Raw genomic sequence first — 19,337 nt, 5'->3', positions numbered from 1 at the left:
AACTGTTGTAGACATTTAGGAAATAAACCAGCAGGTGGGGGCTTGCTTTCTCTCTTTCCCTGCCTCTCAAATAAATGAATATTAAAATACACACACACAAACATTCCAACCCTGACTGCCTATTTTGAGTTGCTGGGAAAATCAAACGAAAAGATCTTACATGAAAACAGTTTGCAAATTGTAATGTATTCTATCAATAAATTAGTGTTTCACTTTCCCAACAGAATATCTGGTTATCTGACCAAAGAGGCTTATTCTCTTAATGCTTAGAGAAAGCACTGAAACAAAAATCCATGTTAGGGTAACCAATCCATATAAAATCTGGGAATAATATCATGTCTTTGAATAAAAAGAATGTTCAATGATCAAAGTATTCTAAGGGAATAGATTTTCCAACAACAGTGCTAGCAGAGTTTACTTTTACTTTTTCAAATAAAAAACATACAACAGCATAATATAAGAATGCTTTAACATTGAAAGAAAACTGGACTGATTGAATAAAACAATTTATAATGTTCTGACCAATGTTGATATATACTTGGTATGTAACAGATACAGTGGATATTTGTTGGGGGAAAAATGAATACCGTAATGGCATTTGTTCGTGATGGGAGTGTTTCTTTAGGGGAAACTTGACTCTTTTTCCTTGACAGATATTGATGGCTTAGAAAGCAGTGCCATTGGTGGCCAGCTGATGGCCTCAGCTTCTACAGAGTCCCTGTTCACCCAGGGCAGGAGAATTGATGACTCCACAGTGGCAGGTAAGGTCTTGGATCTTCAGCTCATGAATGGCCATAGGTTGCATGTGTTACCTGCAGTGAAGTTCCTATGTGTTGCCATAAATGAATGAAGATTCTTGTCTCAGAGGAAGGGGTATCTGTGGGGAGCAACTCGGACTAGACTAAGTTGCTGGAATTAAGACTTATTCTATGCATCTGCTCTCCTACAATATGGCGCTGAGAAGGGAGAAACAGCTTCTACACAGCTGCCTCCAGTTCAACCAATAAACTGTAGGACCTACTCCTGATTGGAGGAGAGCAGCGTACTCGGCATGTGGGTAGCAGAGTTGGGATTGGTGGAAGAGGACTATAAAGGAGGAGAGAGACAACATGCACCAGGAACATCTATCTGAAGGAACACCTGTGCGGCCCCCGAGAGAGCCGGCTGGCGGTGTGCCGCTCCCCCGCGGAAGTGGGGAAAGTGGCAGGGGGAACCGCCCTTCCACGGAGGTGGAAGGGATGGTAGCCAACCCGGGAAGAACCAGCAGCAAACCCGGGGAGGGCCGAGCAGACAAAAGAACAGCGCAGGGTCCTGTGTCGTTCCTCCACGAAGACGGGGAGCGACAGGTATCCAATGGACATTACTGGGCCTCATCCAGTGTATGATACAGCACACGGTAAAACACAACCCAATGTAACCCATTAGATAAACTTTCCAACACAGAACTGCATGCAACCCATGATTGGCAGTTTGGTTGCCAGAGAATCCCATGCCCTTCGTTGCCAGGTTGTTATTGTCTCTGGAAGGTGACCCACATCCATTCATGTTCCAGGTGTGGCATTTGCTCGCTATATTCTGGTTGGCTGCTGGAAGAACTTGATTGATACTTTATCAACCCCACTGACTGGCCGAATGGCGGGGAGCTCCAAGGGACTGGCCTTCATCCTGGGGGCTGAAGGCATCAAAGAACAGAACCAAAAGGAACGGGACGCCATCTGCATGAGCCTTGATGGGCTGCGGAAAGCCGCACGGCTAAGCTGTGCTCTAGGTACTGGCCAAGTCATGCTCCCCAACCTGTGCTGTAAAGGGAGTCACTGGGGATGGCCCCAGTGGGGAAGAAGTCTCTTTAAAGGGGTTTTGCTAGGCAAATAGTTAGAGGCTGTCCTTTCGGTTAAGGGGTAATGGTTTATTTCCCCTACAGGGGTTGCTGCTAACTGTGCTTCAGCCCTTGCCCAAATGGCGGCTGCCTCCTGTGTCCAGGAAGAGAAAGAAGAAAGAGAAGTCCAAGAACCCAGTGACACTATAGCACAAGGTAACAGCAGAAGGAAACTAATCTACCTGGTTCCCGGGGTCAGGTGTGCACACTCCTGTCCACACCTACACATGTGCTGGCACTCATCCCTCTTTTGTGTCTGATGCACAGTAATCCATGTATAACACTGGTCTTGAGGTCCCATTGAACCACAGGTGTTGGGTCTGTTTTGCTTGGGGGCCCTGCAGAGTGCTTTCAGTAGGTCCCTTTGGAGATGAGATTTTTCCAACGACAGTGGACCCTGGCCAAGAGGAAAGTACAGATGGCTGCTAGCAGGAGTCCTGTGGGCCCAAGTGGCTAAGCCAATGATACCTCTCTCCATCATCTGGCCATTGGCTGTCATGCTTCAAGGAGGTACAAGTTGAAGGCTATTCTGACTATAGTGGGTGAAGGCAGATGGGCCAGTTTTCTGAGAGAAAAAATGAATAGATGGAGTAAATCCATAGCAGGGAGCTCAGGAAGTCTTTGCCTTTTTTTTTTTTTTTCTGATTTTTTTGGGGGGGGCTCAGGGAAGGGTTGATGTTCCACCTGATAAATCAGTCAATGAAATGGGTGAGAATCCTGATAGAAAGGAGAAAATGACCTTGATGATGAAAGACCATGCACACACAGAAGGAAAATGCAAGCGCAGTCCAAATTGTGCTATCTATAAGATCTTTAAAATGGCAGACATTGAAACAGTTGCCCATTTTTAGCTGTGAAAAACAGTTTGGGCCAATGTCTTTCCAACTTAAATATTTAGAAACCTATGTGAAAGCAAAGTAATTTTGACAGATCCCCCATGGGGACTGAAAAATAGGTATGACAATTCACTTAAGTATTGTACAACTGTGAACTACATCAAAACCCTAACATTTAACATTCTTAAGAAAACTACAAAACCCAAACAAAAATATTCAAATTACATACAAATAAAAATTAACATCAAGGTCAGATTTACAGATGTTTTGCTAAAAATCACTTTTCCCTTTCACAGCAGGAATATGTTGAGATTGCTGTCACATTAGCTTGAGAAAAGGCTCCTGAGTTCTTGGCCACCACTCAGTTACCCCCTAGATCTGGTTGCTTGAAACATTTATTCAAGGAGAGCACTGTGTTATTTGGCCATGCCTTGGCATTATACATAATTGATGCTGTAAGTCAATGTCTGCAACCTTTCTTAATAGTTGTCTTTTTAAAAAAAAAAAGGATTATTTGGAGCTCACAAATACAAATGTAAATATAGGGAGTAATGATACAGTAATCTTTGGTTATAAAACAGTCATCTTGGTGCTCAGAATACATGTATGTAATTTTAGAGCAGATCATCATAATGAAAGCATAATATTAAAATAATCTCAGAACTTGAAAGAAATCTTCTGTGTTACCATTGTGAGTACACAGGGGAGGGTGGAGAGTCTGGGCACAGATGGCTTTAGCTAGAATCCGTACACAAAGCCCATCAACACTGCCAAGCCTGACTCACAGCCCATGGGCACCTGGAGGGAACTACACCTACCAGCCTGGGGTCTACCTGACTTCTGGAGCCACAAAGCGGGGGTCACCAATGTTTGTACAGCCTGCTGGCTGGGTAGTTTGCATGGGGAGCCGTAGGGACATGCCAGAGAGGAGCTTGCTACCAGTGAAGTCTGTTTTCCTCTTGCCCTTGCATGACAACACATTCTTCATTTTCACCCTTTCTCTCTCCCTTTCTGTCTCCCTCACTCAGACTGTTATTTTAATAAATGTCTTTCTGGCACAGTGAAACTAAAAGTGGAGCAGAAACTGGAGCAGATTGGGAAGCTGCAAGGGGTGTGGCTGCACACAGCCCACGTCTTGTGCATGGATGCCATCCTCAGCGTAGGCCTGGAGATGGGAAGCCACAACCCGGACTGCTGGCCACACGTGTTCAGGTGCATGATGGGATCCCCACCCCTTGATGTCATCAACCCTGCCTTGGGAAGCCAAGGGGGGTAGGCTCAAGAGTCTGCCAGTGTTATAAGAGGTTATGATAATCCACAGAGTTTGAATAAACTCCAATTGGGAGAGGAAAAGAGAAGAGGGAATGGGGGCAACACAGAATGTATGTTTTGGAGAACAAAGTGACAGAACAGGATTAAAGGATATTTTAATTTATCTGTTGACATTGTCTGTGGAAGATACATGTGTCCTACCAAGGAAGAAAAACCAGCTTCTTAAATAGTGGATGGTAAGAGACCATGTAAGTTAAGTGTTACTTTGTGAATCTAAAAACTGGCCATGTATCAGCAATTAATATTGCTGTATGTTTATCAGTGTCCTCTTTATTCAAAGAGGATTTTAGGTAGTTTGTGTGGATATATAAAGTGCAAGATAGCTACTTTTAATTTGTCTAGGCAAAGAAAAACAAACAGAATCATACAACTGTGTTCCAGACTGGCCAGGAATTTCACTGCAAGCCAGTGGCATCAAAGGGAAAAGAAACTCCCCATTAGCAGTAATGCATTCACAGTTCATGTAAGACAGAAACAAAACAGTAGAGCCCAAGCCTTAGCATTAGGACAGATCTGGAACAATCTGGAACAATTGGAAGGAAGGCACTGTGCTCACAGAGGCAGGTGTCCAGCTGTGCCTTGTCCTTGATGACACACACCCCAGGCCTCCCACCATGCATAGTGTAGGCAGAGCAGCCATGGGGCAGGGGCAGCAGCAGCAGCAGGGTGAGGACCCAGGGCACAGCCAGATCTGGGTTCAGTTTGACCCCTTCAAAATGAACACAGCCATGAATGGCCCATTTCAAAGAGGGGAGCGTGCAGAATGTTCCTGATTGAGAGCCCAGGCATGAGAGGAACACAGGAAAGGACCAGGATGAATCAACCAGGAGCAAACTGTGATTGAATATGGAGTTTGCTGCTCCTTAGGAGAGAAAAAAGCGAAAGGCTCGGGTGGTCCCCAAGTTCAATGTATGGCATTGAAAAGTGCCCTAAGGATAGCGCATCAGAGTCAAGGTGCTGTTGACTGGGAGCTAGACTTACTCTGGAATCGGGGGCCTCTTCCGAACCATCTTAATCCCAAGTCCTATTGGGAACAAACACTGAACAGTGGCAGTTGCACCACGTGTTGTGACTTCTCTCTGTGTTTGTCATGATTAGGGGACTGCCCTGATCCCATACCCAAACCCCACCCCAACGTGAGTTACTGGGAGTGATCAGGACCAGGCAGGACTTGGCTGGGCAGAGCCCCTTAGTGGCCAGAGGGTCTGTCCCTCCCGAGGGTATCTGAAAGTAAGGGAACCCTCTCCAGTGCCGAATCTGAGCACTGCATACAGAGGATGAGGATTCCTTGTGGGGAAAAAAGGCTCCACCAGCCAGAGCCCCGCTAAGCCGGTAGGCTCCACTGAGTGCCACCAGTGAGAGGGCTTTGCTGCCTGCCCTTGCTCACGTGGAGTGTGAGAATCCGAGGAGCCCTGTACCCACTTTGAGGCTGTGTGGTTCAACTCAAAAGAAAAAAAAATAGATGTATAGAACAGAAAGAGATCAGGGAGGGAGGGAGCTGGGGGTGGGGAATCAGGGAAGGCTGCGGAGCTGGCTGGATTTCCTCTGTGCGTGCATGTGTGTTGATGTCACTGCTGGCTAAGCGGCACTCACTGGCCACTTGTCTGTGGCTCTTTGCAGGGTGTGTGAGTACGTGGGCACATTGGAGCACACCCACTTCAGCGACGCCACCTTGCAGCCCCCTGTGACCATCAGCCAGCCCCAGAAGGTGTCCGGGAGCTCTGGGCTCCCTGGGGACCCTGAGTGTGAGGGCTCGCCGCAGGAGCAGAGCCTGGAGCCAGGGTCCTCCCTGAGCACGGCCCCCATCGTCCAGCCCCTCTCCATTCAAGAACTGGTCCGGGAAGGCAGCCGGGGCCGGGCCTCGGACTTCCGCGGCGGCAGCCTCATGACCGGGAGCAGCGCTGCCAAGGTGGTGCTCAGCCTCTCCACCCAGGCCGACAGGTGCGTGGCACGGCCGTCTGTCCGCTCTCAGCATCATCAGGGATGGCTCTGTACACTAGCCACTCACTGCAACTCTTCTGATCTGTGTCAAGCATAGGTGTCTCCACCGCCAAGCCCTATCTGGAAATGAAGCCTTTTCTAATGGCTAAGATGTAGGGTCGAACTCTGCACTTACTCTCTCTCCTTGTGCAGCCTCGCCCCCTGGTGTCTTCACTGGTGAAATCGGGTCATTTCTGAACATAGTTCCACGGGGTTCTCATGAGGTTAACTTCAGTATTAAACTTAAGGCCAAGAACAAAGCTTGGCAAACAGTAAAACGCCACTGTTTTAATGATGCGCACTGCTTACAACATCCTATACCCAAGAGTACGCGATGTTGTTTATGGATGTCCAATGACCGTGAGAAGGTAACGAGGGGAAAACATTGTCTCAACTGTTGGGTGACACTTCTTGATGCTGAAAGTGCTTTTGGTCGCTAGTTATACATCGAAGTGCCCCATTTAACTCTTTCAGCATCATGCCCCACACCAGCCAGCCTGGGTACAGTGAGGAGGATGGGGGCCAGTGCTGTGGAGTAGTAGGTTAAGCCTATGCCTACGGTGCTGGCATCCCATATGAGTGCCAGGAAAGCAGTGGAAGATGACCCAAGTGCTTGGGCCCCTGCACCTACATGGGCGAACCAGAAGAAGCTCCTGGCTTCAGATCAGCTCAGCTCCACTATTGCAGCCATTTGGGGAGTGAACCAGCTGATGGAAGACTTGTCTCTCCGTCTCTCCCTCTCTCTCTCTGTAACTCTGCCTCTCAAATAAATAAGCCAGGAGACTGACTTACCCCATTCTGCATTGTGGCCACACGAAACTGATGCTCGTCATTCTGCTCCCTGGTGTCTTCTTCCTAGTCCTACTCTGGCGTCTCCAGCTCCTCCTTGACCTTGTCTGCTGGAAGTGTCTGTGCCCCGTGGCATGGGAAACAAAAGGAACCTGCAAGGTGCATTAGGTTCTGGAACATTCTTTGCCCCTGTAGATGTTTGAGCTCCTCTGATGTCCAGGGCTCTTGGTGTGTGAAGCCAGAGCCACAAAGGTGGTTTCCAGGATTGGCCCTTACTGTTTTTGTCTCCTCAACACAAAGCTCATCAGTCGTAGGCAACCAGAAGCCTCTTAGTTTATGGTATTTTAAAAATATAACATGAAATTGAAGCTAATTCTGAGGATTCTATTGCTACTCAGTGTCTGGGTGTGATGCTTGGCCACCTTTCACTTTTCTTTAAGATTGATTGATTTAAAAGGTAGAGTTACAGAGAAAAAGGAAGAGAGAGAGAGGTTGAGATCTTCCATCTACTGGTTCACTCCCCAGAGGGTCACAACAGCTAGGGCTGAACCAGACCAAAGTCGGGAGCCAGGGGGGTCTCCCTCTGGTTGGCAGGGGCCCAAACACTTGTGCCATCTTCTGCTGCTTTTCCCAGGTCACCAGCAGGGAGTTGGGTCAGAAGTGGAGCAGCCAGGACGTGAACCAGTGCCCATATGAGATGTTGGCATTGCTGGCAGCGGCTTTACCCATCACACCACAGCGCCAGCCCCCAACTTTCACCTTCTCACCTGTGCCAACCATGGCTGGCTTAGACCACGAAGACACAGAGACTTTTTTAGAATATGTTTTGTGCCTTTCAGATGGAGCTCTCATGGTCGGAACAGGCTCTTACACTGTGATAACTGATATAATAATACCATACATTTGTATTCAGTATTTATGCAACAGTATCATTAATCACATCAACCAAATTACCATAATCATTCCACCACAAGGGTCCTGCTGAACTGCTTCCAAATAACAGATCTCCTTCTGTTTGCTCCCAGGCTCTTTGAAGACGCCACGGAGAAGTTGAACCTCATGGCGTTGGGGGGGTTTCTTTACCAGCTGAAGAAAGCATCACAATCCCAGCTTTTCCATTCCGTCACAGACACAGTCGACTACTCTCTGGCAATGCCAGGTAATTCTTTCCATGAGGAAAGCACACCAGGAGACAAGCAGAAACAGCCTGAGTCTCTGATCCCAACAGAGGATTGGAATCCACGGTCCCACTGCCTGCGGTCACACTGGCGAAGCTCAAGTGCAGGCTCATCTTCTAGTTTTCAGGCATGAAGTGGGGCAGGGTATGAGTCTTCGTAAATGGAAGCCTTGCTGCTCCCACCGCTGCGGGTGGCACCCCTGGAGCTGAGGTTTATGCTTGTGATGGGGAAATCACACGGCTACTTCCCTGGAAGGTGGGGCATCTTCTCTGTATTGCAAACCACTCTTGTGTAGCCAGCTTCCCGAAGTAACTACCGATTCCAGAAGGGATGCTGAGAGAGAGAGAATGGAAGCAGAAATAGGAACAGAAGCCTCATCCCACTCTGAGAAAAACCACAACCAGGGCTTATCCCGTCCATGACGGGCCAGTATCCCTGTCTCCCTAAGGGTGAGGCCAGGGGAAAGGAGAGGCTCTCTAGAGGCCAGCCTTGTGGAAGAGGGAGAATTGCACTGCGGCCCACGGCTCCCAGTTGGGTGGCAGGGGTCTCAGGGCAGAACTGTGCAGCAGCAGCAGAGGTGGCAGAAACCGTGCCTCACACAGGGTGAGTTCTGGCAGGGGCAGGGAGCCCTGTGTGGGGAACTACACCCACCGTGAGGTGCCTTCCACCCTTAGGAATCTAAATTGTCAAGTGCAATCGATGAGGGGACTTCACAAAGTTCCTGGAAAATGGAATTAAAGGTACATTTATTTTGATGCAAAAAAAAAAAAAAAGGAATCTATGGATCCAAAAGGTCCTCAGAAAGTTCATCAAAGATATGTATTATGAAAAAACTATGCAAGAGTGTCAAAAACTTTTTGCACCAAAAACTTGTCTGTCAGTTTCATTTTCCATGAACTTCATGAGTCACCATTATATCTGGTCTTCTGCTCCTTGCAGCAGATCCTGATTTGAGAAGATGTCCTCCACTAGGTTGTAATAGACTTGGAAACCTTAACTAAAGAAAGCCACCTCTTGGAGTCATCCGACTTCTAGAGTATCCCTGAGCCCAGAGGTGACCTGCAAAGTTGCAATGGAGAAGGCACCAGGCTCTGAGCTCTAGCAAAAAGAATGAGCAGACTTGGGGAAAGGCAGCAAACTTGGGAGGAGAGAGAATGAGTTTTGCAATCAGCCAAATATGACTTCCCAGCTGCATTGCCCAAAGCAAGTCACCTCCCCTTTCAGTCATTCAGCATTCAACTCTGTAACATGGCAAGTTTTCTTTTTCTTTTTTGCTTTGTGAGGTTGCTTTCAAAATGAAAGTGATGAGAGATGTAACAGAGATGTAAAGAACCTACACAGTATCTGGGGTAAACGTTCCGTAATTACCTGTGACTCTCGTTGTGCTTATCCTGAAGCTTAGTTGAAATGCAGAGCTGACTGGGAAGGAGCCTTGTAGTTGGGAGGGCCAGGTATGGAGCAGCACTGGGCTGGAAGCCTGGGGAAGCAGTGGGACATGAGCAAGAAGGAAGTGGAGAGGCCAAGAGACAGGGAGGGGCAAAGCAGAAGCGAGAGATCAGAGCGGGCAAGGATTACGCTGGAGAGGACGGCAGGTTAAGGAGCACCGTACTGAGTAGCAGAGGAGGGCCTGGCCTGCTTAGCAAGGGCTTCCAGGTGCCATGAAGGATTGGTAGAGTAGATGGCAGCTGAGAAGGACGACGGTGACAACAGTAATAATGGTAGCTAACAGCGTTCATTAGTTAGTACGTGCCGGGTCCTGCTCTGAGCACTTGATGTAAGTTAACATGTCTAACCCTTAAAGCACCTTTAAGTGGTAGGTATGATTATCCCCAGCCCTACAGATGAGATGACTGGGGGTCAAAGGGAACAGTCTTTGACCCAGTGTAATCAAGCTGCTGAATGGTGGAGCCAGGAGTAGAGCCCGTGCTGACTCCCAACCCTCCTGCTTAACCACTGTGCCATTGCTCCGGGTCACTGAGTGTTGTTCTCACCTGTTGTGTCCCAGGGCCTAGATCAAGGAGTAAACATGAGAGGGGGAGAGGCCCTGGCCTTCTGTGCTGAGCCCCCTCCCCTCCTTCTCCATCTCCCCCTCCCCCCCCCTTTTAGCAACCCCGGGCCCTCTCCTCCCTCAGTTGGTACACATCAAATAATCCAACTAGTCCCAGTACAGCACCTAGATTTTCAGCCTCTCTCTAAGCTTGAGGATGTCAGACTATTCCTCAGCTTTGGCTTTCTGGCTTCTTATGGTCTTGCCTGCCTGTAGGAGAAGTGAAATCCACCCACGACCGAAAAAGTGCCCTGCACCTGTTCCGCCTCGGGGATGCTATGCTGAGGATCGTGCGCAGCAAGGCGCGGCCCCTGCTCCACGTGATGCGCTGCTGGAGCCTCGTGGCGCCCCACCTGGTGGAGGTGAGTGCCTGGAGGGTGGGACAAACCTGCCAGCCCCCAGAACTCCTGCCGCACAGCCAGCACAGGGCTCCCGGGTGGTGTGTTGGGTAGAGAGCGCCAGGGCCGTACAGCAGTGGGAATCTTTGCGTCACCTGCTCACTAACATCACTTGTCTGTGGTTCTACCGCAGGGCCTCTAAAGAATCACCACAAAGGCCAGGGCTACCCTGACCTCGCTCTGCCCTCTTTCTTTACAAGTGAGCGTCCCAGCTGCCTTGCACAACCAGCTTTTCATTCTTTATGCTGTGGCATCTTCCTGTGCCTGCAGCTGAAAGATAAGCAGATGGCTCTGAAAATCTTCATTTTTGTAAATAAATACAGTTGCGTCTTTGGTTCCTGCCAATCTCTTAATTTCTAATCACTAAATGGTCACTGACTATACAGTGTCCTTTCAGGAGGGGAGCCCTACATCCTAGTTTTCCCAGTAAAATTAATAGGCTCCTTTCACTCTCCAGTGGAAAGCAGTTCATGTGATAAAATGTACTGGGGCCGGCGCTGTGGCATAGTGGGTACAGCTGCCACCTTCAGTGCCGACATCCCATATGGGTGCCTGTTCGAGTCCCAGCTGCTCCATTTCCAATCCAGCTCCCTGCTATGGCCTGGGAAGTCAGCATAAGATGGCCCAAGTCCTTTGGCCTCTGCACCCATGTGGGAGACCTGGAAGAAGCTCCTGGCTCCTGGCTTCAGATCAGCCCAGCTCTAGCTGTGGTGGCTATTTGTGGAGTAAACCAATGGATGGAAGACCTCTCTCTCTGCCTCTGCCTCTCTGTAACTCTCTACCTTTCAAATACATAAGTAAGTAAGTAAGTAAATATTTGAAAGGCAGAGCTACAGATAGATGGGAGGGAGAGGAGAGGGAGGGGAGAGGGGGAGAGAGAGAGAGAGAGATCTTCCATCTGTGGCTCAAATGGCAGCAATAGCCTTGACTAGGCCAGACCAAAGCCAGGAGCTTCATCTAGGTGTCCTACATGGGTGCAAGGGCCCAAACACTTGGGCCATCTTTTGCAACTTTCCCAGGCCCGTCAGCAGGGAGCTGGATTGGAAGTGGAGCAGCCGGGACTCTAATCATTGCTCTGATTTGGAATGCTGGTGTTGCAAGCGGCAGCTTAGCCCACTATGCCACAATGCCAGCCCCCATGGGACACATTTTATGGCAAGTCTACATCTAAGCATCTTAGTACCTGGTGACTGATGACTCCCAGGTTGCTGGTATTACCCTGTTTTGCAGCAAAAACTATTCTAAATTGTCCTTTAGTTCTGTCTGGTAAAGATATATCATAAATTATTTTTTCAGAACCTAATTCAGTAACCTAAGAACTTTCTAGAAAGGAAAATGGGTAGAAATTGCAACCTTGACATGGGACAGAGTCCTATGGTTCCCTGTTGTACTATAACAAACTACTTCAAACACCCAATGGCTTCAGACAACAACCATTGATTTAGCTCATGATTCTTTGGGTCAGAAATTTGATGGAAATTCTTCTGGTAAGTTCCGGTCTGAGCCAGGTTGGGCTGGGCTCAGCTGGCCTTATTTACCTGTCAGTGGTCACCTGGTTCATGATTACCTTAACTCATCAGCCTGGACAAACCGGTCTCTCAGGGGTGGGAACATCTGGCCTGGGGGCCACGTAAGGCCCAGAAAATCATTTGGTCTGGACCTTCCAAGGCAACCGCAGGTGGGACTTCAAATTCAGTAAATCTCTAGCAGGCTCATTTTCAAGTTACTCATTTCGTGTGGCCCCTGAATGATACGAATATCTCCAAATGACCTCTGGCAGAATCAAGGGTTCCCCACCCCTGCATAGTCTCATGTGGTCTGGTCTCCAGCACACCAGCCCCCACGTATTCATGTGGTTTTCCTAGGACTCCAAGGAGCAGCAAAAGAGTAGACCCCAAATCATAATTTAATTCTCTCCTCATATAATGCCCACTGTTGTGCCACTGGCCCAAAAGCCCCACATGCAAGCCCAGGGTCAGCGTGGGACAGAACCATTGGAGGCAGAGACCAGCTAGAGCTCTGGTCGAAGCTGAGCCACCTCATTGAGGCTCCAACAATAGCCTCTGTGATCCTCACGTGCGTGGGACAAGGCTATGGATAAGACCATGAGCAGTTCCCCCTCCAGGTCCTGGGGTCTTTATGGTGAGCATATTCTAGACCATCTAAGAAAACTGTCATGTTTTGTTTCCTGAAGAAAGAAATGACTAGGAACTCTATTAAAGAGAAATTCTAGCTGGGCCTGACCAGTTGGTTGAATTTCTTCCAATGCAGTTTGCTGCATAGTTCCTCTTAGCCCTTAGACATGCGGTGACGTCATCAGAGTTGCCGCTCCTGCCTCTGGGTGCCCAGGAGGGCAGGGGAAGCCCGTTCTCCCATGCCTGGTGCCCTCACGCTGCTCCACTGTGCCCTGGCGTTTGCAGGCTGCCTGCCACAAGGAAAGGCGCGTGTCGCAGAAGGCCGTCTCCTTCATCCACGACATCCTGACGGAGGTGCTCACAGGCTGGAGTGAGCCGCCTCACTTTCACTTCAATGAAGCCCTCTTCCGGCCTCTCGAGCGCATCATGCAGCTGGAGCTGTGTGACGAGGACGTCCAGGACCAGGTGAGGGGCCCGGGCTCACAGCAGCGTCCACACCACAGCCGGCTTTTGCCCAGGGCAGCAGCAGGCACTTTTCTCTGAGCTTTTCGTAGTTGATCTTCCCTATAATCTTAAGTCAGTGACACAGCGAGGTTCAGCATCCCAGGGAAGAATGCATAAGTAGTGCTTGAACTTCAGCCTGTGCGGTACTTCCCTCTCTGAGGATACTGCCCCCCTTCCTCCCTCCCCCCTCCCCCTCCCTCCCCTCCCTCTCTTCCCTCCCTTTGTCCCCTTCCTCCCTCCTTCCCTCCCTTCCTTCCTCCCTCCTTCCCTCCCTCTCCCCTCCCTCTCCCTCCTTCCCTCCCTCCCACCCTCCTTCCCTCCCTCCCCTCCCTCCCTCCCCCCATTCCCTCCCTTCCTTCCTCCCTCCCTCCCCCTCCCTCTCCCCTCCCTCTCCCTCCCTCCCCTCCCTTCCTCCCTCCTTCCCTCCCCTCCCTCCCCCCCTCCCCTCCCTTCCCTCCCTTTCTTCCTCCCTCCCTTCCTTTCCTTCCTTCCTTCCCTTTCTTTCATCTACCTTTATTTTATTTTATAAGCAGAGAGACAGAGCAATCTCCTGTGCACTGGTTCCCTCCCACTAATGCCCATAGCAGCCAGGCCTGGGCCACGCCTGGACCAGAAGTTGGAAACTCAGTCTGGGTCTTCTGTGTGGGAGGCAGGGACCCAGCCACTTGAACCATCACCTGTTACCTCCCAGGGTGTACGTTACAGGAATCTAGGACCAGACGCAGAGCTGGGACTCAAACCCAGGTGTGCTGATCTGGTGTGTGTGTGTGTCCCAAGGGGCTATCATAACAACTGCACAAAACAGCCAGTGCTATGGCCTGGCTGGTTAAGCCGCTGCTTGCAATGCCAGCTTCCACATGGGCGCCAATTCAAATCTCAGCTGCTCTGCTTCTGATCCAGCTCCCTGCTAATGTCCTGGGGAAAGCAGTGGAAGATGACCCAAGTGCTTGGGCACCTGGCCACTCATGAGGGAGACCTAGAAGAAGCTCCTGGCTCCTGTCTTTGGCCTGGCCCAGACACAGCCATTGTGGCCACCTGGGGAGTGAACCAGCAGATGGAAGACCTCTCTCTTTGTCTCTCCTTCTCTCTGTATAGCTTTCAAATAAATGGATAAATCTTTTTTAAAAATGAAACCACAAAACACAGGGAAAAACAGGCAACAGTTAGAGTTGCAGATGACATAATCAGACCTTGAAAGAATTGAACTAAAATATTGGTATCTTTGACATGAATATTAAAATGTCTAGTAAATGGGCTGGCACCGTGGCTCAATAGGCTAATCCTCCGCCTTGCGGCGCCGGCACACCAGGTTCTAGTCCTGGTCAGGGCACTGGATTCTGTCCTGGTTGCCTCTCTTCCAGGCCAGCTCTCTGCTGTGGCCCAGGAGTGCAATGGAGGATGGCCCAAGTGCTTGGGCCTTGCACCCGCATGGGAGACCAGGAGAAGCACCTGGCTCCGAGCTTCGGATCAGCATGGTGCGCCGGCCGCAGCGGCCATTGGAGGGTGAACCAACAGTAAAGGAAGACCTTTCTCTCTGTCTCTCTCTCACTGTCCACTCTGCCTGTCAAAAATAAAAAATGTCTAGTAAATGATTTTTTGGAAAAGCCTGGTATACAAGAACCAGCTGCCGAAGGTGGAAAGGCCTAAGAGACTGAGGAAAGAAAGAGGCAAATCCAGGATTTGCCATACCACAGAGCAAGAGGAAAGGACTTTGATGGACAGAGGCATCCTGTGATAGATCAGAATGCATCTGGACTTTCTCAGCAATTACCAACATTCCTAAGAGACATTCTGAGCATGTGGTAGAAACACCAGATGGGAGCAGTCACCTTCGTGCCATTGTTCACCCTATCATACTAGGGCTGAGAATGACTTCCAGGGTCACCCAGAGGTTATATCCAAGGTGGCTGTGGTCATGTCCAGTGAATCCCCACCAAAGACAGGCATGAAAATATGAGTCAGCATGTGAAGACTAGGCTGGGGGATTCCAGGAGTAATGAATGAGGTTATTGGGATCAGTGTACCTACAGCAAACAGCTAGAACAATTGAATAACCAAAACAACAACAACAAAAACCTTAATCATTTGAAGACCCTGGAATACAACAAGGCAGTGCAGGACAATGGGGCCAAGATCTGGGAGGAAAAGAATGACTGGGGTGGAGAGTCTGGGGTTTGAGAGTACTTCTGAAATTAGCAGACTGCTCTTTTAGAAGAGGAAGCTAGATTGGGAAGCTTGGCACAGCTGATGTCTTAGATTAGAATGATGAAGAGAATGGGGCATGCTGGGAAGAAGGGAGCCCCTGAAATACTGCCTACTGGTAACAGAAAATAGCAACTAATCTTCAAATAATCCTAATCCCTAGCCTGAGATGGGGATGGCCTGAGATTTCTGGCACCTGCCCTGAGCACAGAATGCCTTTCTCACAGGGAGGAACATGATCTTAAGCTTCCAGGTTTTTTTTCTTGTCTTGCAGATGCAATATCTCAGTCAATCAAACATAATGAGGTGCTGTAAGAAATAATATCTCATTTAATCAAATCTAATGAGGTTCTGTAGGAAAGAACATGTCAGTGAAAACAATAGAAAGAGACACACATAGACACACACACATTCCTGTGTACCCAGAGAGCTGAGTTATCAGAGTTGAGCTTTAAAATACCTAAGCTTACACGTGTTCAGAAAGATTAAAGACAGGAGAGACTTGGGTATGGTCACTTGAAGTTTGTGAATCTCAATGACAACAACAAATGCATAAAAAAGACTAAGTTGTCAAAAACAACCACTGAAGTGTTCTAGACACTGAACAAGGACAGAGCATAAATTGAGTAACATTTATTCTTAAAAATATTTCTTGCTAGGACTTCTGTTAAGGGTAGTGCAGAGTCTGTGACCTTTGGGGCCAGAAACTGCGCTCATCACCTTTATTCCCAAAGCTCTGTTTGACCATTGTGGGGCTGACTTGGAAAAATCAGCTTTTCTATTATAAGACAAGACTCGACTTGCAGAAGAAGGATAAAAGACCATTGCTTTGCCAGCTGAACCTGGTGAATTCACTAGGAAATGAGCGGGGCAATCCTTCAGCTCTGCTAGCCAAGTTTGCAGTGAGTGACAGTAAGAAGTGTAACATAAGGTCCTAAAGACCAGTGATTTATAGAAGAACCAAATAAGCTAGTTCTTCACCCTTGCCTAACTGAATGAAACATGGGACATGTTCAAGTTACAGTGTACAGATCCCATAAAAGGTAAGGGAGACTTAAGAACCGGTGGAGGGGCGGGCACTGTGGTATAGTGGGTGAAGCTGCTGCCTGCAATGCAGGACCCCATATGGCTACAGTCTGGCCAGCCCTCACTGTAGCAGCTGTCTGGGGAGTGAACTAGCAGGTGGATGATATCTCTCTCACTCTGTCTCTCCCTTTCTAACTCTGCCCTTCAAATAAATAATTAAAAAAAGAAGAAGAAGAAGAACTGGCTGAACTTTGAAAATTCTCCCCAAACTACACACACAGAGAATAGTTGACAGAGGGATAGAATCCTGAAATACTCTAAATGTTTGAACACGATCTCTCCCAATTTCATCTGCTGACCACTAAGGTCTGCGAGCAAGGGTATGAATGCTAGGAATTCAGGCAAAAAAAATAATAAAAATTAAAGACATCATCATCACCTCACACCATGGGAAGAAAGATTCTAGTCTATAATTCCAAGTAACTTAGTTTTCTTTTTAACATTTATTTATATATTTGTCAGAATTATAGAGGGAGACGGAGAGACAGAGAGACAGATCTTCCATCCACTGGTTCACTCCCCAAATGGCTGCAATGGGCCAGGGCTGAGCCAGGCTGAAGCCAGGAGCTTCCTCTGGATCTCCCACATGGGTAGCAGTGGCCCAAGCACTTGGGCCATCCTCTACTGCCTTCCTAGGCCATTAGCAGGGAGCTGTATCAGGAGTGGAACAGGCGAGACTTGAACCAGCACCCATATGGGATGCCAGCGTTGCAGGCAGTTGCTTTACCCACTATGCCACAACACCAACCCCCATAACTTAGCTTTAAAAACTTAAGAAAAACAAATTAGAATTCATCGTTGTTTAATATGTTATCCAAACTGAGTAGTTTTCAGGAAACAAATGATGAGGAATGCAAAGAAATAAGGAAGTGATGCATACTCAGTGGGTAAAACAGTCAATAGAATCTGACTTAGAGTGATCCTAGGTTTTGGATGTGGGAGAAGAGACTCAAAAGAAGCTCTTATAAATATTCTCAAAAAATTAAACTCCAAAGTAGGGAATCTAAATAGGGAAATTGAAACTATGAAAATTCAAATTCTAGAGATAAAAAGGACAATAACTGAAATGAAAAATTAGCACTGGCGCCATGGCTCACTAGGCTAATCCTCCACCTTGCGGCGCCAGCACACCAGGTTCTAGTCCTGGTTGGGGCGCCAGATTCTGTCCCGGTTGCCCCTCTTCCAGGCCAGCTCTCTGCTGTAGCCAGGGAGTGCAGTGGAGGATGGCCCAAGTACTTGGGCCCTGCACCCCATGGGAGACCAGGAGAAGCACTTGGTTCCTACCATCGGATCAGCGCGGTGCACCAGCCACAGCACACTGGCCATGGCGGCCATTGGAGGGTGAACCAACAGCAAAGGAAGACCTTTCTCTCTGTCTCTCTCTCACTGTCCACTCTGCCAGTCAAAAAATTAGCTAGCTGAGCTTCTCAGAAAGATTTGAGATGACAGAATCAGTCAACTGAAGAAACCTAGGTTAGGGGCTGGCATCATGGCACAGCAGGTTAACCTGCTACCTACAATGCTGCATCCAGTATTGTGGAGCAGTACAAAACACAGCTGCTCTGCTTCTGATCCAGTTCCCTGACAATGCACCTGGAAAAGCAATGGAAGAAGGCCCAAGTACTTGGGCCACTGCTACCCACGTGGAGGACCTAGAGGCAGTGCCAGGCCTCTGGCTTTGGCTTGAACACACCCTGGCCATTGCAGCCATTTGGGGAGTGAAGCAGCAGATGGAAGACTTTTTTCTCTCCCCCTCTCCCTCTACTCCCCTTTACTCTCCCCCTCTCTCTGTCATTCTTTCAAGTAAATAAAACAAATCATTCTCAAAATTAACAAGATAATATAAATCATTCATTCTGAAGATCAGAGAAATAAGATTGACCAAAAAGAAAGCAAGCTTTAAAGGCCCAAGCATACCAGCATAAATATGATGTGAGTTCAGACACAGAGGAGAAAAATGAGTGGGAAACTGTATTTAGAGAAATAATGAGGGCCAGCGCCGCGGCTCAATAGGCTAATCCTCCTCCTGTGGCGCCGGCACACTGGGTTCTAGTCCCGGTCGGAGTGCCGGATTCTGTCCCGGTTGCCCCTCTTCCAGGCCAGCTCTCTGCTGTGGCCCAGGAGTGCAGTGGAGGATGGCCCAAGTGCTTGGGCCCTGCACCCCATGGGAGACCAGGAGGAAGCACCTGGCTCCTGCCATCAGATCAGCTCAGCGCGCCGGCCGCGGTGGCCGTTGGAGGGTGAACCAACAGCAAAGGAAGACCTTTCTCTCTGTCTCTCTCTGTCCACTCTGCTTGTCAAAAAAAAATAATAATGTAATTCCAATTAGGATCAACACAAAGATAGCTACAATAGACAAATTATGCTCAAACTGTCCACAATGAGAAAACTTTGAAAGCAGTAAGAGGACAGTTAATTACTACTGAAGAACAGCACTGGGATTAGTGTCTCAGTTCTACAGAGAATGAAGGTTGACAGTGATGTCATGACATTTAAAGTGCTACAGAAACTGTCAATAATTCTAGAGAAACTACCTTTCAAAAGTGAAGACCAACTGAAAGCATTCTCAGATAAACAAATTGTGAGAGAATTTCTTGCCAGCAGACTTTCCTACACATGAAGAACTAAAGGAGTTCATTCCAGCTGAGCAGACATCACACAGGATGGTTAGTCTGTTCCACAGGAGGAAATGGGACACGTGTCAGTTAATGCAAAAGACTGCATTTTTCTATTTATTTTTAAAATATGTTCAAAGCAATAACTCATACCGTATTGTTGTATTTATTAAATGGATGGATATATCACAAGTAGGAATGAGGGAGAGGAAGTGGAGCAAGTTTCCTATATTTTGCTGAAGTTAAGTCAGTGTTAACTTGAGTATAATGTGTAAACTTAAGATGGGTATTATAATTCCTAGCAAGAGCAACCCCAAGAGAGTAACATAATAAAGTTTAAAGTGATATGCTAAAAGAAG

General features: G+C 48.3%; 1 protein-coding gene across 1 annotated transcript in view; it reads left to right on the top strand.

The window, feature by feature from the left end:
* Window positions 1–19,337, top strand: part of ARFGEF3 (ARFGEF family member 3) — a 179,876-nt gene that overhangs the window by 119,010 nt on the left and 41,529 nt on the right. The window contains exons 15-22 of the mRNA XM_051854295.2: window positions 654–761; window positions 1,553–1,768; window positions 1,922–2,032; window positions 3,774–3,924; window positions 5,665–5,985; window positions 7,839–7,972; window positions 10,255–10,400; window positions 12,857–13,036. Coding sequence (XP_051710255.2) covers window positions 654–761; window positions 1,553–1,768; window positions 1,922–2,032; window positions 3,774–3,924; window positions 5,665–5,985; window positions 7,839–7,972; window positions 10,255–10,400; window positions 12,857–13,036 — 1,367 coding nt within the window. The remainder of the gene's footprint in view (window positions 1–653; window positions 762–1,552; window positions 1,769–1,921; window positions 2,033–3,773; window positions 3,925–5,664; window positions 5,986–7,838; window positions 7,973–10,254; window positions 10,401–12,856; window positions 13,037–19,337) is intronic.

The sequence above is a fragment of the Oryctolagus cuniculus genome, chromosome 5 (genome assembly GCF_964237555.1).
Source record: "Oryctolagus cuniculus chromosome 5, mOryCun1.1, whole genome shotgun sequence".
NCBI classification, from domain to species: Eukaryota; Metazoa; Chordata; class Mammalia; order Lagomorpha; family Leporidae; genus Oryctolagus; species Oryctolagus cuniculus.
The sequence above is the reverse complement of the archived record's forward strand: the minus strand, read 5'-3'. Positions and strand labels throughout refer to the sequence as shown.